The 26,866-nt window shown below is 42.5% G+C and overlaps 3 protein-coding genes across 12 annotated transcripts in view; 2 read left to right on the top strand and 1 right to left on the bottom strand.

Moving 5' to 3' along the window:
- The window catches only part of LOC103378929 (AP-2 complex subunit alpha-2), a 13,828-nt gene extending 12,061 nt beyond the window's left edge, over positions 1-1,767 (bottom strand). The window contains exon 1 of one of the 2 annotated variants that reach the window (XM_008310301.3): positions 1,444-1,767. In XM_008310301.3, the coding sequence (XP_008308523.1) occupies positions 1,444-1,510 (67 nt within the window). In that variant the 5' untranslated portion in view covers positions 1,511-1,767. The remainder of the gene's footprint in view (positions 1-1,443) is intronic. The other variant, XM_008310302.3, reaches the window with a different exon arrangement.
- Positions 1,768-1,842: 75 nt separating this feature from the next.
- On the top strand, positions 1,843-18,966 carry cers3a (ceramide synthase 3a). Of its 9 annotated transcripts, none has more exons than XM_025055509.1 (11): positions 4,790-4,928; positions 12,921-13,125; positions 13,355-13,472; positions 13,625-13,743; positions 14,323-14,380; positions 14,633-14,683; positions 15,240-15,332; positions 15,923-16,051; positions 16,212-16,318; positions 16,743-16,896; positions 18,266-18,966. In XM_025055509.1, the coding sequence occupies exons 2-11, from the start codon at positions 12,953-12,955 to the stop codon at positions 18,440-18,442; spliced, it is 1,179 nt and encodes a 392-aa protein (XP_024911277.1). In that variant the 5' UTR covers positions 4,790-4,928; positions 12,921-12,952; the 3' UTR covers positions 18,443-18,966. The 9 variants fall into 9 exon arrangements, with proteins under 9 accessions (XP_024911273.1, XP_024911274.1, XP_008308522.1 ...); XM_025055510.1 differs by having other exon boundaries at positions 4,791-4,928; positions 12,924-13,125; XM_008310297.3 differs by lacking the exon at positions 4,790-4,928 and adding an exon at positions 8,364-8,815 and having other exon boundaries at positions 12,924-13,125.
- A 2,591-nt stretch (positions 18,967-21,557) lies between these two features.
- Positions 21,558-26,866, top strand: part of adamts17 (ADAM metallopeptidase with thrombospondin type 1 motif, 17) — a 42,138-nt gene continuing 36,829 nt past the window's right edge. Inside the window, exons 1-2 of the mRNA XM_025055863.1 lie at positions 21,558-21,618; positions 22,091-22,446. Coding sequence (XP_024911631.1) covers positions 21,558-21,618; positions 22,091-22,446 — 417 coding nt within the window. The remainder of the gene's footprint in view (positions 21,619-22,090; positions 22,447-26,866) is intronic.

The following is a 26,866-nucleotide window of genomic DNA, read 5'->3' on the forward strand; positions in this document are numbered from 1 at the left end:
GTTGGGATGTGTGCGGATACGGGAGGAGGCGGTGTTTCAGCAGCAGCTACTGTGTTTCAAACTAAATCAAAGTAAGTAATCTTCCCACTAAGTAAAAACATTTTATGTTTTTTGAAAAAATGCCTTTCCAGAGAAAGACTGATAAAATTAATTATTGTACATTTGTGATCGACATATAATAATCCAGTAGGAGCCTGGTGATGGACGTTGACGTCATTGCCAAGTCTCCTGTCGTGACATTGTAAAATAGCATTGTTATTAACTAAATACATTTTATCATCGGACACAATAAAAATGTTTTTTAACTAAAGTTATTCTTGGTTAATGACTAAATCCATGAAGAGACAATAATGTGATTATTAGCATACATTTATTGTCAAATATTGTGTAAATAATTTAATGAAAAATAATTTATGAATGATGAAATTAGTATTACATGTATTGATACTTTTACTTAAAAAATAAGCTAAAAATTACAGTTTTTGATAAAATGTAATAACTTGATATTGTGTGACTAGTGTATATATATAAATATATGTGCTTCCTGTGGCTGTATATATATATATATATACGTACGTAAATTCACTTATGTGTTCACGGAGAATTGCCGACTCAGCCTCTTCCAGTGCAATTTCAGCGACGCGAGCCACGCCCTTCTACATGACGTTAGCCACATGAAGCTAACTCCACACTAAATTAGGAGAAAACGCTCTCAAACTGAGCGGTTTTCTGTCCCATTTATTCAATGTCCAATTATAATACAACTCCACAAACTACAGAAGTTGTTGACATGTTCTAGAAAGAAACCCCAAAGCCACGAGAGCTGACGTTAGCGCCTACTGCGAGAATTAATGGAAACTTATGGGGATACAGAATTAAACTACGAAAATGAGACAAACATTCAGTCAGTAAAGAAAATGTAATATATATTCATGTTTTTTTTAACTTTTCATTGTGTTGATGGGGAGTTAAAAAGGGAAATATGTATTGCTTGGGCGTATCTAGACCGTGTTGGACTAGATTCTGATTTTAAAAAGATTGTATTTACTTGACCTGTCATATTACTCGAACCTACCATTCATGATATATTTACATATGTTCAAAACGCAGTATTTACTATATTAAACTGTATTTAATTCTAGCGTAAAATCATTACGACTATCGTCTTAAGTAAATGGGATTGATCTATGTAAGTGGTTTTAGAACTGACTAACCGACTGTCAATAAAGTCACACATGTCTTTCTCCTTTTTTAAAGAAAGAACAATTTATATAAACGTCACACTCTTTGTGTCTGCTTTATCCCAAAGTCGCGCTGGCTTTTTTTTAACTGTACATTCCTGAAAAAACGTTTTTCCCTTAAACCCACCCCTTACTCCTTCGAATCGGAAGCCAACTTCGCGCTGACTTACAAGTCACCAAAACGGGCGCAGATCAAACTTACAGTTCCTGATGTCAGAGATAAACACGGCCAGACCTCGCATCCCGTCTCCTTTAGAGACCGCAGGCATCGTGAGTTCTTACTCTGCTGGCCTTCTTCAGAAGTAAAGTGAGTCAGGGCTGTCCGATCCCCACTTGTTTTTCACTACACATCTACACATCTACACACACATACACACATACAGCTGCTGAGCAGTCTCTTCTTCGTTCTGCTTTTAGACGTTTACTCATGGTAGACAAACGTCGTTTGAGTGCATTACTGCCACCAAGTGTAGAGGAGTGTGACGCGGAGCTGGGACAGAGTCGAGTCAACTTTTTGCTTCTACAGCCCATACAGTACATCAACATATTTTCTCTTTTTGCTTCTACAGCCCATACAGTACAGCACTCGCAACATATTTTCTTCTCGATTGACTTGACAGTATTGACATTGAATTAAATATCAGTTACACATGTAATAGTGAAAATGAAAAGCATGTACATCGATATCCGTACACGTTTAACTATTTAAATTTTCAGTTCATGCCCATTCTTAATTTGTTTGTTGAATGAAATGCATTTTCTCGAAACTTCATTCCACTCCAATAGGTGGCAGTGATGTACTAAATCTATTCTTAATGAACGTACTAAAGAAGAAGCAGAAGCGGCCCAATACAGTAGAAGAAGAATAGTCCACTGTTGGTGTGGAGGATGAAGAAGAGCCGCGGAGTTTGAGTTTACGGAGCAGCATGAGTTTTTCTTTTAAACTTCTGACCGACACGTACAGGTGTCTCATCTCGGGTTCGTGTCCTCAACACAGCCCCGCTGATGTGGCCGCTGTGTTATTTTCCTCTGTGTGCGGTCTCGTCTCTTCAACGGCCGAGGACGTGAAGGTGGAGAGCGAGAAGCAGAGCACCTCGGAGCTGTGCTGCATCAGTCTGACTGTCATTGACAACATGAACCTCTTACTGACTCAGGACACACCTGGTGACGTCACACTCTTCTTTGAGACGTGTTTAATAAAACTATTTCGCGACATGGACGTCATGACGCAGTTGGTGAGTTCCTGCAGCCCCGGAGTGTCCTCACTGGTCAGGGTTCAATGTCCTGATGTTTTCCTTTCATTTTTTCTGCAATGGGAAAAAACAATCGTTTTTTTTCGCTTTTTAAATTTATATTCAATTAATAACTTAATATAACTTTGCATACCTACATTTCTACTGTTTATGAATTTTAAATTTGGGACAAATTCTTTGGGGACAGGGCAGAAAGGAAAATGTATTTAAATTTGATTTCACTAATTTGTAATTGCATTTCCTTTGCACAGTGTTTTAAATAAAGTTCAGTGAAGTGTTTTGGTGACTGAGCTGCCGTCTCTGAACACACTCTGGTTGATAATGTCTTTTCTTGTCAGGTCCATCTTTTCCAGACTGAGGACCAGATCATCCGTCATCTTGGTGCCAAGTGTGTGTCCACATATGTTGTCTATCACATCCTCAAATCTGTAGGTACTAAATAGAAACAGGGTGGAGACACATTTAGAAATAGGCTTGAAAGTGGTCTTTACTAACTGTTGATTTGTAGACAAATTTGTTATTTTCCTCTGGCATCATCACTTCCCACTTGTTTTTCTTTTGTACTGCCATGATGGTATGTTTCCTTTTGAATGGCTGTAGTTCACTTGTAAGACTGATTGCTTTATTTCTAAGGAGGTTATAATATGCTAACAATTAATAATATCGGTCTGCCAATATTAGCATACTTATGTAATTATGTAATCTGTAATTTGTAAGAATCCTTATCGGTTTTTCCTCTGATAATGAAAACCCGATAACGCAATGCCTTGGTTTCGCCAAGGCAGAAAGTTAACATTGGACATCCCTATTTTTTACCTAAAAACTGACTCACTGACCAAGGTTAGGACAACTTGGTTTGTACACAGTTGCCTGTTAGAGCGCCCTCTTCTGGTATTACAGACTGGAATTAAAAGTGATTCATCAGTATTTTATTTTCACAGGGTACCGTTGATGCAGTGTGGCAGCAAAGGTGTGTGGAGGCGTTTCTGAGTCCAGTCCCAGGAGCTGACTTGGACTCCTGTCTGTGGTCCCTCACAGATGTCCTAAAAAGACTCCTGAAGTCATCTCATCAAGGTATTAATCATCATTAATCACAATCAATCAATGTTGAATTATGATTATGTAACATGATTATAAGGATAAAAATGTTAACAGATTATTTTTCACAAAAAAGTAAATGTAAATAATGAAAATAAACGTGAAGAGCCTTATTTAACCCCTTCATAACACTCCAGACATTCCAAACCCATTAACCAGTAACCTGGGTCAAGTCCGTGAAGAGCCTTATTTAACCCCTTCATGACACTCTGGCTCAAGTTGACTGACCCCTGACCCCTGACAATTCTATTAGTAATGTGATTCTTGTCATCTAATTTTCTGATGATGCACTTTTTTTTGGTTTCATTTAGAAGTGGTGAGGAGCCTCGTATCATCTTTTGACTCCAGTCTAAATGCTCTGTGTTCAGAGTTTTTACCTGAGGGGAAGAAACTTTTCACGAGTTTTCCAAAAACCAGCAGCAATCACTGGGAAACAACGTTCTGTCTCCTACTGGACTTACTGGAGGCTCTGACTGCGTCAGGTTTGAGATGTGGCTTCAGTCTGCCCAGTCAGAGGTTGGTCCACACTCGCTGCCCGGCTCTCCTCGCTGTCATCAGCGGCTCCTCTCAGTACTTTGTAAAGAAGAAAGTTCTGCTGCTTCTGAAGCGAACCGTTCTTCAAAGGTCTGGAGAGGACTGGACTTCCGGAGAAGTTCTACCTAACATCCCAGAATACCAGCAGCTTGATGCAGATGTGAACGTGTTGGCTCAGACCGTTCTGACCGCAGTGGAGGATGATTGGCTGCAGAGTATTGAAGTAAAGTCTGTGTCGTTCTTCGGAGGAACCGGACACGTCGGAGGAGATGGAGGTGAAGAAGCAGACTTTGTGATGCTGAGAGCCGTCAGTCTGCTTCTTCTCAAGTCCATGGAGGTCCACGTTCATTGGGCTGGGAAACCTGGTGAGGACCAAACAAATATTGAAACACTAGATAGATAGATATACTTGACTTTATTGTTTATTTTACATTTGAAATTATTGTAATACTGTTAATATGAACAGTTGCAGCAGACTGCAAATAGTCTGGCTCAATAAATAGAAATTTCTTGATCTGTACAGCAGCATGTCCCCAGCAGGGGGCAGATGTGTCAGCTATACCTGGAGTGGTTGTTCTAATGTCTCCTCCATGTGTCCTCCCACAGCAGCAGCAGCAGCTCTAGATGGTGCCAAAGAGGATTATGGGTATCTGCAGAGGCTGTGGTCCTTCTTGAGGCGGAGCAGTTTGGAGCTGAGGAACGTCACCCACCTGTGTCACTGGGTCAGTGTGCTGTTTGGAGAGCAGGACGATGACATGGTGGAGGCAGCCAAAGCCCTGCTCTCCATATTTCAACATCACAGGTAAAACATTATCTTTGATATTTTAGAACACAGTCATGAAATCTGGCTGTTATTAAAAGGAAATAAACAAAACATTTTATACCAGAAGAAGTTAAAAAGGTCTGAGGCAAATGGACAAAAATCTTTATTTATCAAATCTAAAATCTAAACCCTGTTTCCCTCAGATAATTCTTTATTTGTAGAATTCTAGAGGATGACCTTTGACACCAGGTTAGGACCTAGTTCAAGTCCTTTTAATGTCCTTTCAGTTTTGACCGTGCAGTAGAACTTGATACACTTGACCCAAAGGTGCAGTCCCCGTATTCTGTTATTTGACATGAATCAAGGAAGTAAGTCTGAGGAATGTGGTGGCTTTGACATCATTCCTCAGACTTACTTCCTTGATTCTGTTGACAAGAGGTTTTTACAAGAATCATAGTTATTCCCCCCGCCCCCACGTTCAACAATGCGTTATATTTTATTAAGGAAATAAAGTGAACTATTTGTGATTGTGACACAGCACACAACCAAATCTCTGCATTTTACCCCTCACCAAAGTCAGCAGGGGGGCAGCTCAAGCCCCCGGGGACGTCTTCCACTGGGGGAAACACCACTAAACCATGGAAGTGTTTGGGCAGTGACAGAAATATGGCTGCAGTTAAATTGGCAGATTCTGATGGTCACATGGGCATTAATGTAGTGTATGCCATTCTGCTGGGTATGGTAAACTGGCAGGACACTGGACAACAAACACTTCCAACAGTTTATATATTCGAGCCAGCGTTTGTCTAAGTTTTATATATTCGAGCCAGCGTTTGTCTACGTCAGAGGTAGAAGGAGAAGAAGAAGCAGCTCCATAAGAGCCAATAATGAACCTGGATGTTGGACAGTGTCAGTAGTTGACATTGTTACTTCAACATGACTTTGATGTTCATATACAGACCACATAAATGAAACTCAAGGCTCCACAACATGTTCAGCACATTATTGTTGGATAATCTGTCAGCAACTGAGAATATGGTACAGCCCTTAGAACACGCGTGTGAAATTTGACTTTGACAGCCCTGCCTTAGAAGATGCTCCTTCGCTGCAGTGTGAAGTGTCCTAGTCAGAGAACAACCGAACTCAGAGGGACAGGTTTTCACCATGGTTTCTTCCCGCAGACCGTCATCTGGGCTGGATGACGTGGCAGAGCAGGAGGCAGCCTGTGCTTCCAGCTGCAATCCTCACTGTCACTTCCTGCTCCTGCTGCAGAGCATCTCCTTCGACCACAGCATCCTCCTGGACTTCCTCATATCTGCAGAAACCTGTTTCCTGGACTACTTTGTGCGCTATCTCAAGCACGTCATAAATGACTGGCAGGGTTTCAGCAGAGCGTGTCAACGAGTTGACAAGTCACGCAGACCGGTGGCACTGCAGCAGTCGGTGACTCGCAAAAGCAGAACGAGTGGAGCTGAGTGTTCCTCTGTCCAGAACCCACCTTTGGAACCAAGCGGTGCGATTCGCCTGGTAGATTACGACAGTTCTGACCAATCTGAGTCAGAAGATATGGACATTTCTGAAGTGGATCCAGCTACGTCTGTGTGTGAGAAACAGGAAACTGCAGAAGCAACGGCGTTCGTCAAACACAAACAATATACTTCCTCTGAATGTACGGGGGCTCTGACTGCCGTGGCTCCTCAGTCAGGACAGATCCCAGGTTGTGAAACATCAGCCCGAGCCCTGGCCTGTCTGTCAGAGCTGAGAGCGGTGGTGATGAGGCTGCGGACGAAGAAACTCTTCCCCTACAACCCCTCTTCACTCTTAAAGCTGTTAGCACAGGTTCACGTCTGTTCCCAACAGTCTTCAAACTAGTGTCAAACTATGGTCAAAACCCATTGAAGAGTAACACAACGGTTCGAGCTGCTCCGTTGTGGGCTTTTGCGATTCAGTGTTGTGCAAATTTGAAAAGCAAACATCCGGCTTTACGATTTGTACAACTTCACAATCAAAACGCTCACTCAAAGGCATGCATTCAAAATAAATATGTTTGACACGTAGTCACTAAAAAAATAACACCCAAGGGACAAAAAAGTATCAAACCTGGTGACCAGTAGATGGCAGTAAAGCATCTACAGCAGGGGTGTCAAAGTCATTTTCACCCTGAGGCCACATCAGCGATACAGTTCCCCTTGAAGGGCTGGTTTTAACTATACCAAGTTAAGAAACTTAACAACATGGACTTTAAACACTTAAGATCCCGCAAGTCAACATGGACTTTAAACACTTAAGATCCCGCGGGCCACACAGAATGATTTGGCGGGCCACATTTGGCTTGCAGGCCTTGAGTTTGACACCTCTGATCTAAAAAACAGCAGCTGCAGTGAAGGCCAGAGGATGAAGAAGAAGAATACATGTTAGGTACGTTGTGGAATGTGAAGAAATATTTGGTAAAAGAAAGGAGTAGAGATGCACCGTATTTTGGTAAAAGAAAGGAGTAGAGATGCATCATGATGCACATGACCAACAGATGGCAGTAGAAAAATTAAAAGATGACAATGCAGATGGAGATAATGGCACAGCAGTTGGAGACAACAGTCTGCTGGAAGGTTGGAACAAACTCGGGACAAAACTGTAGGACAAGGATGGGAGACAATTACTTTGTCTTCCTCGTTTGTCCAACTGTCCAGCTCTAACACAGCCAATGAAAACCCTGACCATCGGTCGGGGAAACAAAGGAAAGGCAAGGAGAGTTAAGGAAACGATGGAGATGATTTGTTTACCAACATCAGCGCAGAAACTTTATCAAACCTGAGGATAATCTTAGAACCACTTTTGTCCATTTATTGACAGTAAAGTTTTTTGTAGTACATCATGAACATAATACTACACATGTTACAAATACTGTGTAGTGTTTTGCCCTGCTGCTCTGGGTGTTTCCTCCAGGAGTATTCCAGAGACGCTTCCACGTGACCTTCAAGTTAATTATTAGCTCAGAGCATCATCAAAGGCCGTGTTGATTTAGCTGGGCTCTGAGTATACAGTACTGTTTGAGTTGTCAGTACACAAACCCGCCCTAGACCTAGAGACAGTAGACTGTAAACTCACTTAAAGTTGATGTACGCCATCATGGCAGGTTTTGTTTTCAGCAATAAATATGTTGTATGTATATATATGTGTTTATGTATATATATGTGTGTATATATGTGTATATATGTATATATACTCTATATGTATATATAAATATGTACATATATGTATATATGTAGATATACTGTATATGGTATGTGTTTATATATTTATATGAATGATGATATGTATGTGGATGCAAATATAGATATACATATAAATATTTATAAACATGTTTATATATATATATATATAGGCATTTTTATATATATTGACTACAAATATATTATATATATTTTGTGGGTTTTTTTGTTTTTAATTGATCTCTTTCTTCTCAAAGACTTTAAAGGTAAACTTTGTGACTACACAACGACCTCTTATCTCTATTTACTCTGGTTTAAAATCAACTCTTCCACGTCACTAACGTCCTCTGTGTCCAGGTAGTTGTTAGCTGGTAGCAGTTCTGGAGGAGCTTGTCTTTTGTACTTCACCCAGAACAATGCTGCTAACAAGGTTATTTGATCCTTTGAGTGTAGACTGGGAAACGTAGTTATGTTGTGACAATACACTAACCCTCACCCTGCTTCCTGGAGGGGAGGGAAAAAAGCTCTTTCCAGGTAGTTGAAGCTGGAATGGGTGTGACCATGAGGAATGTCAAACAAAAAGGAGGGATTGGTTGGTTGAGACCAGGGGGAAAAAAGTGTTTTCCCATCTACCTTTACTTCCCGTAACAGACAGAGCAGCGAGTCAGTTAGAAACAACTCCCTGATCCTCCTCCACTGGCTGCACTGACAAAAAAGGTAGGACTGAGGCTCTTACTGTGACCTTGGACACACTTAGAAATCCTCAGAGTTTGTTTTTTATTAACTGAATTATCTTAAAAAAAAAACAAACTCCTGCAGTTATTTTTTTTAAATCAACACCTATGTAGTTAGAGAGGAACTCCTGCTGTAAAGATTTCCACGGCTGACTGGAGAATAATGACGTCTGTGTCCTCACAAAGATCAACACAGGTGTTCTGTAACATCTCAGCTTCTCACTGGAAGGTCAAGTGTTTGGACTACGATTACAAACGAGTTGTTTGAGAACTGCTATCTCTGCTGCTGCAAACACGGCCTGAGCCGTCGACTTGAAAAGACGTCGGTCGGTAATTGAGTCGGCTCTGAGGTTTTTGAGATGTTTGAGGAGTGGTGTTGTCCTATCACCTTGGCTCCTGCAAACATCTGTTTGGCTCTGTTGAATCAGCAGCTTCGTACGTGGAACGACAAGAGTGAAAACCTGTCGTCTCATTCACAGTATTGCCTCCGTAGAGAAGCGGGTCTTTGAGGTTTTTAGAGGTGAGGATATTTCTAGGAACTCTTGATGTTTTCCTCTTGAAATAGTTTTAGTGCGTCCCTCTGCTCTGTCTCACAGGCACAAATCTGTTTGTTTTTGAAACTGATCTGTGTTTGGAGTCAACATCTACTTCATGCCAGCTCAACATGTTTTGTCAATGCTCTTCTGAGTGAACCCCTGAGGGGGTTAGGGTCAGTGCTCATTCTGTCGTGGGATAACAAAACACACACCCGCTGACCCGCACCCGCCCGTCAACTGTCACTTCACATTAACAAAACATTTCAAGCTGCTAAAGCTGTTTGCAGGAAAACGAGTACATGTAGGCTAAACAAGAACAAGTTTTTTTTTTTGTAATTGCGTGCACTTGGATTTGAGCTCTGGGGTCAGATCGGTGTCGACACAGACTCTGGTTTCATCCAGGACAGATGACGCAAGAGAGGCTTGTCATCTCTCCAACATTACAGTACAGTTGATAACAAATAAAGACACACCTGAGAGACTTTTTCAAATCCATCATATAAGCATATAAGTGTATTTACATGCAAATATATAAGTATTTATTAAATGTGAACTGTATATTGTGTTAAGCAGCACAATGTGATAAACTAACTCCCTCTTAAAAAGCAGTTGCTCCTGCTGTATATTAGTAAATATATGGCTTGACTATGCTAATAACTCACTGTTTGTGACTTATAATAATTAGTCTGCCGTCCTGAACAATCCATTTGTCTGTTGAGTCAGTCAGACTGTCAGTCACAGACCTACTGACCTGATCTGGTCTGACACAAGCTGGGCCGCTGACCTTATGTTGTTGAAGCCTCGACAAACACACGCTGGGGGTTTAGAGGGTATTTTGTGTGGAGTACAGTGGTGATCGGAGGTGTCAAATAGTGGTAGGCGGGCCGCATGTGGCCCCAAAAAACAACCTCACTGTTTTCATGACAGACAAGCAGCAGCGCAGACGAGAGAATTGACACGGGGGAAAAAACAGTCTCTGCTGTAGGACAGGACGGAACTGATTTTTATCAGTGTGTGTGTGTGTGTGTATATATATATGTATATATATATATATATGTGTATGTATATATATGCATTCATACAGTTAATTGTGACAATCTGAATTAAGCACAGTTGTAGATATGAGTGTGAATGCTCCAGCAACAACCTTTGACCCAGACAGGAGATTAGGAACAGATATATATATATATATATATATATATCTGATCCTCATCTCCTTTCTGGGTCAAAGGTTGTTGCTGGAGCATTCACACTCATATCTACAACTGTGCTTAATTCAGATTGTCACAATTAACTGTATGAATGTATATATATACATACACATATATATATATATATACATATATAACACCGAACAAATATATAATAACAAAAATATGTCTATATTTATATATATATATGTATACTAAATATATGTATATATACACATATGTAAATATGCATACATTTACATACATATATAAATATAACTATATATGTATGTATATTTGTATTTTGTATATATATTTACAGTATACTGTAAATACGTTCTTTTTTCTTTAAAAATGTATTCATGTACAGTATGATAGTTTGAAGTAACTTATACTGAGTTCTATGTTATTACTGAAAGTGCAGTTTATAAACGTAGCAACAGCAGCAGCTGGATTTCAGATTCATTTAACTTTAATAATCTCATGTTGCGTTACTAAAACCAAACATCCACCCACTCTTACATCAGAGCTCCACCTTAGGAAGAAGAAGATCAACAGCTCAAGTGGAAGAAAGAACATTCTAGATTTGACATTATATGTTAGCTGCAGGACTGGACTGTTAGTGTTTGTACATACAGTTCCACGGTGCTTCTCCACGTGGTCATGTCTGTGACCGTTCACTGAGCAGATCATCTACGGCTGGACTACACCCAGGGTGGAGACTGAACAAACAAACCATGAGCTCATATGGATTTGACACATTTCTTCATACACCTGTACTCCATTCACGATCATTCTGACTAAAATAAACACATTTTGCTCCATTCACGATCATTCTGACCAAAATAAACACATTTCTTCAGTACTCCATTCACGATCATTCTGACCAAAATGAACACATTTCTTCAGTACTTTCTTTTTTTTTTTTGCAGAGAATTTTGAAAACTGGGCAGAAAAAGAGTGTTTTGTTCTTGTTTATTTTCACCTTATCGTTTATCAGCCGCAGAAACAACTCCCCTCAGCTGTAAATGATATGACATTATTTTATTGGGCATAATCTACCTTTGTGTTCCTGTTTGTCTTTCTTCTGCTATCCGTGCTGATAACAAAGATATTTTCAACCCTGAACCTTGACTTTTGAACTATTAAAAGCGCCGAGCTTACCCTAAATGAAAACAATATTGTAATAGAATTGTTTTCAACACTGAGACGTTAATATTACGTGCTGACCCTAATTAATCCAGATGTAAAAACTTTAAAGAAATCATTGTGTTTATTTCTCAGACTTCGTGAGTACCGCTTTAATTACCAAACCCCCATTTTTGGCACACACTTCTGATCCTCCTTTGTTATGGAAATGATTTGCTTTTTGTCTTTGTATATATTTGGAGTGTGTGACTAGGTGTGGCAGCTGATCTTCACAGTAAGGGAGGGAGCACTGGGTCAATATTTGCTCAGCAAAAACAGATTTTCATAAACCCTGCCTGAGTGCAGTAAGTGTTTGTGACAGCGCTCTGCTCGCTGCAGCCAGCTGCGAGAATATAACTCACAGTTACTGTCTCCCCTCCTGCTGCTCCGACATCATCATTAATCATTATGCCATGACCTAATGACTGGTAATTAACAGCAGACCAGCCTGGAGCTGAATGACTCATGTGCAGCACACTTGGAGGAAATGGTGTTTAATGTAAAGAGTGAAAGTCTTGGGTAAACACCACGTGAGATCGTTCACTCTGCAGGAAGAACTTCATCTGGTTTGTCATGTCGGGTACTCTGTCAGACCCAGGATGTTACGTACAGAGGAACTGTTTGTTAATTACAAGCCTGTCACCGATTTTGTGAAGCTGTACGAGTTGCACCACCACTGGGAGGCGCCCATGACTCGGTACTTGTGTGTGTTTCAGGACACACAGATACTGTTTATACACAGAACGTCATGTTTCCAAGATGCTTAGAATGGACTGACTGTAAACTCAAACCTCTGCCCTTCAACCACAAGACCCGTCCTCTAACCACTCAGCCACAGGCAGCCACAGTGGATATTCACAGAGTAATAATACACATAATTAGGGACTTTTTGCTAGTGTCGGATATTGTCTTTACACGTCATTTTACGATTCCGATATGTGCAGCAGTTTTCCCCCAAAAAATTATTCTCAACACCCCACAAATGAGTCCAGCAAATTTGCCAAAACCCGGGTGTTTCAGATTCATTATCTGATAATCATTATCGGAGGTAAAACCGATAATGATTCTTTCAGACATTATATAATTATGCTAATATCGGGCCGATAACATTGATTAGCCTATATTATGGACCTGCTCCTGTAGCTGACTGAACTCCTCTCTCCTTTCATCCTAGCAGTTGTACAGCAGCTGTACTAGTGTGCAGAGATGTACAACACACTGTATGAGTGGTTCTGGTGGGACCGGATCTGGCTGCCCCCTAACCTGACGTGGACGGACCTAGAGGACAGGGACGGCCGGGTCTACGCCAAGGCTTCGGATCTTTACGTCACCGTCCCCTACGCCTTGATGTTTCTGCTCATCAGATTCATGTTTGAGACGTAAGTGCCAAGCTGACCAATCACAGAGCTGCACCACGGCTCACTGCATACGGTTCATGGAGTGTCACTGGAGCAGGACAGAAACTACAGTAGCTCAAATCATTTAAATGACTTTACAGTAAAATACTGTGGTACAACATATGGCACAGCATTAAAATGATGACTCGTGTTTTATTCAAACTATTTCAAATTGTTACAATTTCACCCTGTTGTCTTTTCTCTGTTGCAGCTGGATAGCAACGCCGCTAGCACACTTAGCTGGAATTAGACAAAGGGTTCATCGGAAAGCACCGGACAACTCCGTCCTGGAACTGTACTACACCACTCAGAGTAGAAATCCCACTCAGGTACATGTCGCAGAGACAAATGAAAGACTAAAGAGCGACTGGTCAGAGTTTAGACTGGAGACATTTGTTGGTACTGAGACGTGGCGTCCATGTTTATGAACGTCCCTCTGGTCAGAATCCACTGACATTCGTCCATGTCTGTTCACCACCAGTCAGAGGTTAGTGGGCTGTCCAAGAAGAGCAGTCTGTCAGTCAGACAAGTGGAACGCTGGTTCAGAAGAAGACGCAACCAGGACTGTCCCGGAGTCCTCAAGAAGTTCAGAGAGGCTTGGTGAGTACTCCTTTACTATGGTACTACCATAGTGTGGTACAAAGGAGACTGATATTTTGCACACTGCTCATTTAGCACAGCAGCTATATGTCATCTGTAACAACACTAGGGGGAGCCGGTCATCGAGGCTGCACAACTTTGGTTAGCCACATACAGTATGACCACTGACAAACTCCTTCTTCTGCGTCAGTCTTTGTCCTGACGATTTACCATACCTGACAGAATAGCATACTATACGTTTGCCACACATGGACCCGAAAGAGGGACTTGCACTCTTTTAAAATCTGCCAATTTACTGGCCGTTATTTCTCTCTCACTGGCCAATCGTTGTCATGGTTACACGAAGCTGTCCTTGGTTTTTTCCCTCCTCAAAGATGTGGGTGGAGCATGCAGTTATTATCATTTAAAAACGAAGACACAAACCAGTCATTTGAAACAGAGCTGTTAAACAGTTCTGTGATGAGTTCTTTGTGTTGATTTAACTTAGAAATCAAGGAACCATATTAATGTGCATAAAAGTACCATGATACGTCCTCTTCAGAGAAACCTGAACCTAAGTCCCTCCTCTGCTCCCTGCAGTTGGAGGTTCGTCTTCTACCTGGGGGCCTTCGTTGGAGGAGTGATAGCTCTGTACGACGTAAGTATGAAAGAGTTCCATTTAGTCTGGAATCAACATCTGTGAAAACAGTTCTAGACGTAACGAAACCTCTTCCCTGACCTGGACCCACCCGTGACACTGGAGCAGTGGGCTGCACTTGATTGTTCCCTGGGTAGATGTTGTGCTTGCTCGACACACCGCAGGTCGAGGATTTGAACCAGCAACCCAAGCCTGATCCATAAACATCATTGAAGAGTCATTATACAAATGTTTTTTTTTCTTTTCTTGCAGAAAGAGTGGTTTTATGACGTCCGAGAAGTTTGGACCGATTTTCCAAAGCAGGTTTGTTCAACTTCCTGTCTGTCTTTCTGATGTCAGACTCAGACTCTGACTTAAGTTTATTGTCATTTAAACCATGTGACATAAAAAGAACGTTTTTTTGGATGGAAACATCTGATCTTAGAACTTTTAGACTCAGTTATCCTCTCTGCAGAGACGGCCGTGCAGCAGAGCAGGTACAGAACCATGTGACATAAAAAGGACGTTTTTTTGGATGGAAACTTCTGATCTTAGAACTTTTTGACTCAGTTATCCTCTCTGCAGAGATGCCCGTGCAGCAGAGCAGGTACAGATTCACTGAATGGACCTTAAGCCCTGTGTGAACTGGGTCTTCAGTGTGAACATGACGATGTCACTGAGCCTCAGCTTTATTATCAGTTTGTTGTTGCTGTGAAAAGCAGGATGAACAACAGATTCTTCTACAGTTCCTGCCTTCCAGCTAATACAGACCGGGACAAAGAGCCTGCCCCTGAGGGACTGACCTCCTGTCTGAGCTTTTCTGTAGGTTCATGTTTCACACTGCTCCCCGTTGTCTCTCTCTCTCTCTCTCTCTCTGCAGTCCATGCTGGAGTCTCAGTACTGGTACTACATGCTGGAGATGAGCTTCTACGGCTCGCTGCTCTTCAGTATCACCTTTGACGTCAAGAGGAAGGTAAAGTCTGGAACTTCACAGTCAAGAACTCTAATGTATAAACCAGTGTTTTCCAACCTTTCTTGAGCCACAACACACCACCAAACAGAATTTCACTGAAAGTCTATGTAATGAAATATAATAATCTTCTAGTTTAAATGACCAAAAAATTGTTTAGTTGAAGACAACGCTGATATACTGGCAGGAATTGAAGAAAGACACTCACAAAGATCTTCTTCAGCAGCTCTGATTATTATTTTTTTTAGTTTTCGTAGCCATCTGCTGCCACCTAGAGTATTTAATTGTTCTGCCTTTCATGCTTTGACGAGCAAAGAAAAGCCATATGCGATAAATACACACCTCATGATCCCTCGCGGCCACTAGTGGGCCACGGCCCAGTGGTTGGGAATCACTGGCATAAAGCATCAGAATGTGGACCTACAGACTGTGAGATAGAGAAAACACACACATACTAACACTCCTACTCATACAATTTTTGACTGGCGGTACCCCTCCAGCAGATGACGCTGTAGGCGATGGCCTATATCAAGAGCGGGCCCTGATGATGAGGGTCCACCATGTTGGCTGACTGCTGTGGTTCTATGTTCCAGGACTTTAAGGAACAGATCATCCACCACCTGGCCACGTTAGTCCTCTTGTCCTTCTCCTGGTGTGTTAACTACATCCGAGTGGGAACGCTGGTGATGCTCGTCCACGACGCCTCGGATGTTTTACTGGAGGTCAGTATTTTTTATTGCCGTCTTTGAAACATTTACTATGTTTATCCTTCTGTCAGACTGAAGTTTCTACTTAAATAAGGCTTTTTTTGGTGACTGTTAAACAGGAAGTTTGGATTCAGATGCTACATTTTGTGAGTCTTCTTTTTATTTATTTTTTTAGTCTGCAAAATTATTCAACTACGCCAAGAGGGAGGACATCAGCCACTCCATCTTTGTGGTTTTTGCCACAGTGTTCATGGTGACACGGCTGGTCATCTTTCCATTCTGGTAGGCTGCTGAAAACATCAATGTTATGTGGACACCATGTGTTAGCATGGACCAGCATTTCCCAACATTTTCTGAGCCTCGCAACATATTAGAAAAATTAGAAAAATCCCATTGTGAACCACCAAACGAAAAGTGTATGTAATGGATACGATGATCTTATTTCTGGGTCGTGGGCCTGTTTAGTTGAACTCAAGGCTGATACACTCAGAGCAATTGAAGAAAGACAAAGTCATAATTTTACTCTCGGCTTATTCCCAACCAACTGAAGGATTTATTGTCTGAATTATATTCTAACTCCTCGACAAAGGCCACATTAGCCTGGCGAAAGGCTTAAAATTCTCTTTTAAGGAAATGCAGGAATTCTACGAAACACGTGGTTACAACTGTTTAAACCAGGGTGTAAGTGTTGTTGTTTGTGTTCCAGGCTCATCCACTGTACCTGGGTTTACCCCCTGGACCACTACCCTGCCTTCTTCGGCTACTACTTCTTCAATGTGATGCTGGTGATCCTGCTGTGTTTGCACATATTTTGGGCTTACCTAATTCTCCGGATGGTGAAGAAGTTCCTGTTTGGCACGGTAATTTTGATAAAAATCAATAGTTAATCCACACATTTTAAGTATGGCAGCACTGCTTGTTTTGTACACATATCTATACACAAAGGGATGAAACGATGCATCGTAAATCGGTTAAGAATCGCTACAAATGCGTGACAATTTGCAAAATGAATCGTGCATTAAGGGGTCAGGAGTAGGCTGCGTTATCTCAAAAAGTCACTGGTCATACCGTGACACTACACACTCCAGTACAGTAGGGGGTGGTATGCGTCTAAAAATTGTTGGTTGTTAAGTTGCGACCTGCTATTAAACCAAGATGTCACGTTCCTACCCACATTAGCCTGGCGAAAGGCTTAAAAAAGGAGAATGAAAGGAAATGCAGGAATTCTACGAAACACGTGGTTACAACTGTTTAAACCAGGGTGTAAGTGTTGTTGTTTGTGTTCCAGGCTCATCCACTGTACCTGGGTTTACCCCCTGGACCACTACCCTGCCTTCTTCGGCTACTACTTCTTCAATGTGATGCTGGTGATCCTGCTGTGTTTGCACATATTTTGGGCTTACCTAATTCTCCGGATGGTGAAGAAGTTCCTGTTTGGCACGGTAATCCTGATAAGAAAAGAACACAAGTCGTCTCAATAGTTAATCCACACATTTTAAGTATGGCAGCACTGCTTGTTTTGTACACATATCTATACACAAAGGGATGAAACGATGCATCGTAAATCGGTTAAGAATCGCTACAAATGCGTGACAATTTGCAAAATGAATCGTGCATTAAGGGGTCAGGAGTAGGCTGCGTTATCTCAAAAAGTCACTGGTCATACCGTGACACTACACACTCCAGTACAGTAGGGGGTGGTATGCGTCTAAAAATTGTTGGTTGTTAAGTTGCGACCTGCTATTAAACCAAGATGTCATGTTCCTACGTAGGTTAAGTGACATTCAGGTGTTGAAACAGTGTTTCTGTGAAGATTTTGTTTTTATTATTTGTTTATATAGGCTAACAATTTCAGTTAATGAGGTACACACAGATTTATTATGTACATATACTGTACGAAGATAGTTTAAAGAATATCAACCAATTACAATAAAAGTAAAAAAAAATAGGATAATTTAAAGGTAGTAGCAGGATAAAAATACAATATATGCAGTACAAGCAGCATGTAAATATATGTGTGTATATATATAAATATACATAGATATAAACAGTGCAGTACAATTACACAGCAAATAGAGACAGAGATGCAAATAACTGTGCAAACAACAACTTCTTGCAAATTTCACTATTGTAATTATGCAAACAAGTACCAGAGCAACGCATGCTGAGTTAAAGCCAACAGTTTGGTTCTCCAGTAAACTTATATTTCTTTTACTTCCTGCGTCCCAGCTGCAGGGAGACGAGAGGAGCGAGAATGAAGAGGAGGAGGAGGAGGAGAACAGCACAACAGAGGACGAAGGCTCAAAGCAGCACAATGGACTGGCAGTCAACGGGAAGAAGAAAAATGGCTGCTTTGGCTGCTTGTCTCCACCAGAGGACCTCAGTCGCTCAAAGACTGTGTACTAGCCTGTGTTGAACCTATGGGGAAAAGAACATCCAATGAGAACAACGTTTTTATCTAATATAAGAAACAAAAAGAGCAACTGGAATAAATTCATTCAGGTGCCATCAAACCTGGGCTCCCGACCCTGAGGAGAGACTTGTTGACCAGGGCTTTTTAATCCTAAATTCATCTGGGCCACATTTTAAAGCCATGGTGCATTCATGAACAGTTTGTCGCTTTGCTCCCCGTTTCTCTCCACATTTTTCTAATGGCCTCAGACTGGACCACTCTGAGGTCGTGTCTGGGCCGCATGTGGGCCCTGGGCCACTGTTTGAATATGAATGGTGTAGGCTTTAACTACATGACAATCCCTTGGTCGCTGCTTGGAAGGTACGGATTTACTGTAGTACTTGTACTTGAAACTACTTCTTTGTCTAGATAAGATTACCAGTCGGTGTACAGTCGGCCGGACGAAGTTTGTTTATTTTGTTTTTTTATTTGCATTTCTCTGTAGCTAAATAAATAATTATTATCATTTCCAATTGTTTATAATCTCAGATTTTACTTATTTTTTTATTTTATTTTATTTTATTTAGATTTTTTTAAGTCAGGGGACATTATATAAGATTACAGTCACACTGTGGACAAAAGCAGCCCATGTCTGACCAGACTGCCAATATGTGACCCATATCCATACCTATGTCCACACAGACCACCGCTGTCTCCTGCTTTGTCCCTGTTTGAACCTCCTCCTGAAGAGGAACATTCTCACCACATCCTCTACCGTCTGTTGTTGTCAAATATTGTATTAAAATACTTCAGAGTACTTCAGGGTTGAACATGACCAAATGCACCCCCACGAATTTTTAATGACTACGCAAGTGAACCTTCCTATAGAAAATTGCTGTAAAATTCGCATTTTCCTTAGTTGCAATTCTACCGTTGACCACCAGATGGCAATCATCGCTGTGTCAAACCAGACTGTCGACATGTGTAACTGAAAATTGAGGCACCTGTGGTTCACACTACTGCTGTAAGCGGCAGGAGATTAATTTAAAATGTTCAGATTCACAATAATTATAAATTATTATTATTATTTTATTATCTGTGCTGCTGCTAAACGCGGCTAATCATTATTATTTTATTATCTGTGCTGCTGCTGCTAAACGCGGCCTCTTGTTTTGCAGAGACCAGGATTTTCCCCCCGCCGTGGTTGTGTCTGGTGCAGTCGTTTTATTTTATTACTTTTCAACAATTAATAAATATTCCAGTTTCACTCTTCAGTGCAGACCGTGACAAACACTGAGGTCCGTGAGACTCCTAATACTCCTCGTCATTCTTCCCCTGTTTTCCTGCACCAACCCGCCAAACCAAACAGACGTAGCCGACCAGCAGCTCCGTCCACATCTCTGCAGATTAGCCCGTCTTTGTACTGCGGTGTGGGTCAGTGAGCAGCTGACGGACTCCCGTGTCCTGGTGGTGGGTTCTGTCTACTGGTAAGATAAAGTATCAAACAGATTCACAGGAAGCATTAAGGAGTTAACTTCGTGTGTTGGCTCTTTGTTCTGTGGCTCAGGAACCAAAGCGTCACTTTAAACACGGGCTTCCACCTGTGGAATAATCCCGTCAACAGACTCTGGTTGGATTTGTCTGGACTGGTCCAAACTCTGCTGCTGCCAAATTCACACGGCTTTTCTATTGTCTTCGTGTAGCTTCAGGTCCAAACCTCAATAGAAGGTGATGTCACAGTTTTCACAGCCTGTGATGAGTACACTGAAAGCTGGGGTTCTCAAACTGTGGTGCAGGGACCGTCGGCGGGACACCGGGGTTCCCAAACTCCGTTGAGCTGAGGGCCTCTGCTGCCACCTGCAGTTCACCAGACGCCACATCAGTTTTCAATGTTGAATAAATAAATGGTTATTATATAGAAAGAAGTACTTTTTCATTAACATGAATACTGTATCATTTACTACAGTGGAGACTGTTGGTATTCATTGTGTTCTCGTTCTTACATAATTTTATATTCAATACTTGAAAATATGTTCCACTTCAAGCCCCAAAGTTAGACCAAAAGTGGGCCCCGGGCCAGGAGTTTGCCCTCCCATCCCACAAAGTGGGCCCCGGGCCAGGAGTTTGCCCCCCGCGCCCCACTCTTGTGGTTTTTATAGTGTTTGTAATATTTTTCTTATGTGTTTAACAATATGGCAGGATTAGAACAGAAGCCTTGTTTAAAAGTGACTTTGACACAGTCATTTCAAATGATATCTGTTCCTCAAACTGTGTACTTGTGACAGACATGGGTGTGCGGGGGTGGGGAGGGTGCTAGGCTAGGCTGGGCTGGGCGGGTGTTATTTACATTTTTCAGAGAAGGCGACAGTTTGTTGCTCAATGATGACAAATGTCTTCAACAATTAGATGAGTTTTCCTGCTGTAGGACGACGACACATGGTGAAGAGTGAAGAGACAGAGAGACCAGCTGCTGCCGCAGGTCAGGCTGTGATTGGCTGAAATGTCAGGAGTAATCTAAACACAGGTTAGTAGTTAAACCAGACCTAGCTTCATACACACACATACAGCATATATTTGTATATGTATATATACATATATATATATATAGATATCTATATGTGTGTACATATATATATATACATACAGTGTTCACCACTATAGTCTGCATCACTGTAGTTCATCACCTCCCTCAAATATTACCCGGGGCCTCGGAGTCTCTACAAACAGCCCTGCCAAATCCTAACCCTCAAAGAGCTTTTTGAAGTTGTAAAGGCACCCGCCAAAATGAACTTGGAACACACACACACACACACACACACCATCACACACACACACGTATGGAGTTGTATGCACTTTTTTTCCCCTTCTTCCTTCCACTCGAAACCACGTGTAGGGTTTCAACCCCCGACACAGACTGACAGCTTCAAGGACCAATGAGCGTGCAGGGATTAGTCGGCCAGCTTGTACACAGACCACTGGAGCAGCAGCAGAGGGCGGAGCCTATCGGGTGGGCGTGTCCTACTCCTGCGCTCCAGAGTCAGTCCAGCTTTAATTACTCCAACTTCTCCCACTTTAGGAACAATTGCACACCCGCTCGTCTGCAGCTGCTCCGTCCTGCTCCGCTGCAGCATGCACCACCTCCGTGTCACCCATCTGCTGCTCGGCTTCTGTCTGTGGGTCGCCTTCTCTGGTAAGTCCGTCCCCTGAACTCGGCTCTAACTCACTTCACTCAGCTCCACAGACCGGAGGTGAGGAGGCAGAGCCGCAGTGGTCATCTCTGTGGTCAGGGCTCAGAGGGTGAGGTGTGGGTGAGGAAGAACCGGGGTGAGGTTCAGCTTGGTGATAGGGCACACCATAGACTGTGCAGTGTGTATGAGTGTGTATGTGTGTGTGCGCGCTTGTATGCGCGTGCGTGTGTAGGTGAGCCTCAGCTTCAGTCATGTGTCCGGGCTCTGACCCACACTCTCTTCATCTCTCTGCCCCCAACCACCGGTTGGGCTCAGGGGTTGAACGTGGCTGCAGCAGCGCTCACAGTTCAGCCGGTTCACAGAGGCAGAGCAGGAATGGAGATTTTTTCCCCTTTTTCTTTTTTTTTTTTTTTTGATGGAAACTGTTCCTCCTCCTCCTCCTCATCTTCCTCCTCCTCTTCCTCTTCTCCACAGCCCAGTCGGAGCTGGAGACAGATGAAGTGGTTCCCAGGCTGCTGTCCGGCCAGGAGGCGCACCTGTCCACGGACCACAGCGTGCGGCGCCGCGGCCAGCGCTCCTTGGGGGCCGGCGGGGGAAGACACCCTGACCCGGACAACATCATTCTGACACTGCCCGCTTTTGGCACGGATCTTTATTTGAACCTGACGCGGGACGCTACCTTTCTGTCCCGGGATTTCGTGGTGGAGGAGAGACGCAGGGGTCAGAGTTCAGAGGTCACACGTTTGTCCAACCAGCAGCTCTGCTTCTACTCCGGCTCCATCATCAACCGCACTGACTCGCTGGTGTCACTGAGCACCTGTGGAGGCCTGGTAAGAACTCCGTTATTATTCTCATTTAATTTTAATGTATATGTATTTATATATGTAGAGTAAATATATATCTGCAGTGTGGTTGTCAGTCAGTGGCTCAGTTTTTGTGTGTTTGTATGAATGTGGCGCAGACTTGTTTTGACATCAGCTCAACATCGATTGAAAATGTAGGTAAAAGTTCCAGTGATTTGAAGTCTGACGTTGTATGACCGTGTCCATGTGTCCTGGGGCTGCGGTGGACTGGATCCAGTCTGGTGCGGTCTGGTGGTTCATGGGTAATCCCACAGACAGACAGTGGGTCAGTGGGTTCACAGTCACACTGTCCACGTCCGATGTTTTGATGATTTCAAAAGCTAAAAGTGAACACGGTGTCGGGCTGAGATCTGGACGAATGAGTCAAAAGTACACGAAGAACGCAGTATTTTGTCCAGGAAGTTTATTGGTCACATGATCAGATGTACATGTTTACGGTGTAACGGTTACCACGTCTGCCCTCCAACAGAGCAGAGAGTCCTGGGTTTGATTCCCAGAGGAACCACATATCTTTAATTGCGCCACCTATGTGGCAGTCTGTGAACTGCTGTAACTGCAAGAATTCCCCAAAATTCAACCATATAAATACTAGGTTTGGTCATGTGATTTACATTTTTAATCTGATTAATTAGGGGTGGCTTTGGATTAATTACAATTTATCATGATAAATTATTATTAGTCATCATTGTAATTAATTATGACTAATCATGATTATTGGATATGAATCAACTTCTGGAAAGGATAGATCAATAATAAATATCAATATCAGCAGGTAGGGGTCAGTGTTTCTCACCTGTTTTGATTTGTGACTGCTCTAAATGATTGAATTATTGATATGGAAAAATGTGCACAGGGCAACGCAGTGGTTTAGTGGTCAGTGCTGGTGCCTTACAGCAGTGTTTTTTAAACTTTTTCTCCCCTGCCCACTCCCAAATTCTCAGTTGGGGCTGTCAAGCAAGATTTTATTTTCTAATTTATCGCAGGTGCTGTAATAATCGTGATTATTTGATCAGTCAGACTGACAGCCGTCGTCACTCCTGCTCCTGGCGTTTCTCGGCTCCGGTTTGATTTTCTTGACACTAGTTCTCTCTATTTGTCGTCAAGTTGATATTCTCACAACTTCCTGTCATTCCACACACTATATCCTGTGCCACGCCCCCTTCTTTTATTGGCTGAGGGCATCACATGTGTTGTTGTGGGTTCAAACGACCTGATCGTGTCCAGACGTTTGACTGTGATCCAGGTCAGGGCTCAGGTCTCTTCTCCTCACACACTGACAAACCTGCTGGGCCGACCAGTCACGAGGTCGGTTCCCAACCTGTTCAACCGACTGCTGCAAACTCTGTCCAACTGGGGGGGTCAGAGGTCAGTGTGTCTCCACCTCAGAGGAGAGGACAGGACGGTCCCTGAAGTCCCGCTGATGTGGAGCCCGTGTTTCCACTGTACAGTACAGTCAGACGTGGCTTCAGCAGCCAGTGACGAGATGATTGTCCTGCAGTTACAGACGCCGTGAGTCACAGTCTGGGTCCAGTTCAAAGGAAGAGCAGCTGAGTCGGTGTTTCGTGGCCAAACTGTCAGGAAAACATCGATTATCTGGGTCAAAAAAGACGCTGCAGAAAAACAATGTCAGAGAAAAACATTTAGCTTCGTTTCGAGACATTGGTTTGTTGTTTGTTAAAATGCCGACTGTGTCGAAGTGTCCGTCCATTACAACATCCATCCACTAGAGAGCACTGATAGGTTTGTTTTGGCTCTGAACTGAGTCTCATCCACAGAGTTAAAAAAAAATCGACTTTTTTATTTTTAATATCAGTAAATTAATTCTATATTAAGACAGTGCTCAAAGGCACGACGTCACTGTGGATGATAAAGAGGTTAATGGACCAGCAGCCAACACACACACAATCTGCAGACATCTGCAGGAGTGTGTAGAACCCACGCTGAGGTGGTGGAGACAAAGACGGAAAAGTTGAATGTTGGAGCTGTTGACCCCAACTTTAGCCGAGCTCCGACACATCATTTACTTATTCTATATATATACTATTAAAAAAGTCCCATGGTGCACCATCAAAAAATGTCATGATGTTTATGTAAGAAAATATTTTATCTTCCTGTTTCAATATATGGACTCGGCATGAAACCTGATCCTGTTTAGTTGAACACAACACAGATATAATCTCAGGAATTGAAGAAAGACACACACTAATCCGAGTCTCTCTTTTTCTTTAGTTTTAGAAGTCATCTTCTGCCACCTAGTGGAAGAGTATTCAATTGGTCTGCTTGTCAATGTTGCAAAGACAAATTTTTCTTGTTACTCTTGTTGCTCAACCTTTGGTCCAGGATCAATCATTCGATTCAAAGAAACATCAAATACTTGAACATAACATCTTCATCTGGTACCAGCTTCACCCTTCGTGGTACTTACTGGATTCCTGTCGTGTGTATTTAAACATGTTTAGGACCATGGGGAGAATCTTTGTGTATTTCTTCGTGCCCCTGCAGTACCTCCACTCTGACCTCACCGCAGGGGCAGCGAAGGCTCTTTCATATTTGTCGTCAGGTCGTAGGTGTGAACTGAACACTTCTATAAATAGTATCTTAAAACTATGTTGTAAAGCAGGGGCATCAGATGACACCCACCCCAGAGGTTTGGCCTCATCCTAGACCTGAAGGAGAGATGGGACAAAAAGAGACCAGTTTGTGTTTTTATCACGACGTTTCTTCATCAAAGCTGCCGAGATACGACCGTGTGGTCGACTGTGATGTCATCACCTTAAAGAATCTCGTTAATGTTCCGTTCAGGAACAGGAGGTTCTGCGTCTCCGTTTCTCTGGATCTTATGTTGGTGGAACCGACATCTGATTCTGTGGACACTCCCTGGAATGACATTCCTGCAGTTAGCACTCCCACTGCACGCCGCTTCTCAGCTAACGACTTAACATCGGAGTCGTTTGACATCGTGCACCGTGAGCGTGCATGGCGTCTCGTTCACGCCTGATTTGCATCTTTGCGATCATTCACATAAATTAGCCAGTGATCGGAAATGACATGAGTTTATTTTGTAAATAGAGACCTCTACAGCAGTGGTTCCCAACCCCTGGGCTGTGGACCGGCACTGGTCCGAGGAGTAAAAACGGTTGGGGAACGCTGACGTAACGGATGTGGTACTTTCAGGTTCAGGTGTTCAAGTGGGGGGGGGGGGGGGGGGGTCAAACCTAATGTTTGTGGGACCAGTCTGCTCTGAAACTCTAATCTCTGGGACTCCATGTTTGTTTTGGGGATGAGGTGGAAGAAGGAACTCAGGTTCAGGTTTGTCATCAACGGCTTCACTTTTGAAAAGCAGGATTTGGGGATTTTACAGGGATTTTCCTTCTTCCTGTCAGTACTTGTACTACAGTATTTATATAAAAGTAGGTTTAGAAGGATTTCCTGATGACAGAGAAGAGTTTGAAGTAACAAAGTATCTTACCTTCAAAAGGTTTTTACGATTAATGTGCTAATACAAATACCTTTTTTAAACTTTACAAAAAATGTTACAAAAAAAACTCATGAACAGAAAAGAAACAGAGAAGAGAACGGAGACGACAGAATAAATCTCAGTAACAACGTTCGCAACAATATTTGTTGCTAAACCTTTCACTCCAGGATTAAATCCTGTGAGAAGTGAAGAAGCTGCAGCTTCCTGTACGAAGTGTTGAGCTGCCAAAAAACACACTGAGGTTTTGTTGTCAAAAGTACTGCAGTATTATCGGCCTAAACTCTGATCCACGCCCCACAGTCTGGGTCATAACTAGTGGATGTAGAAACCAAGACTGTGATCTAATGGTTCTGGGCTGTAGAGGTTATCACTAGGGATTTCCGATATTGTCCCAACACTTAATTTCCATTTCATCCGATATGTCAACCGGTATCTGTGCGAAATATATTTTTAAAGTGATTCCAACGTATTTGGCCAAACCCGGGTATTGCGTTTTACGATTCTTACCAATATTACATAATTATGCTAATATCGGACCAATAATATTGGTCGGCCGATATTATTAAAGTGATTTCTGACATCCCTAGCTGTCACACTTATCTACAACCAGAAGGTTGGAGTTGTTGGCCCCAGAGCAATGACACACTCAATGGCGCCTCCTGTGGCAACATGTATGTGCAGAGACTTTTGCTGTGAAGTTCAGTGTCACAGTGGACCTGTGTCTCAGCAGCACAGATGTGACGTCTCTCAGACCAACAGCCACTCGTCGTCTTCAGACTTCATTAAAGGTCGTCTCCCACATGGACACTTGAAAAGAAATATTGATTCAAGGACTGGAGCTTAAAAAAAAACAAACCTCCCCTGCTGAATCAGAGCGCTGACTCAGTACAAGGACGTGTGTCCCCCCCC

This window comes from Cynoglossus semilaevis, chromosome 5, assembly GCF_000523025.1.
Source record: "Cynoglossus semilaevis isolate Cse_v1.0 chromosome 5, Cse_v1.0, whole genome shotgun sequence".
NCBI classification, from domain to species: Eukaryota; Metazoa; Chordata; class Actinopteri; order Pleuronectiformes; family Cynoglossidae; genus Cynoglossus; species Cynoglossus semilaevis.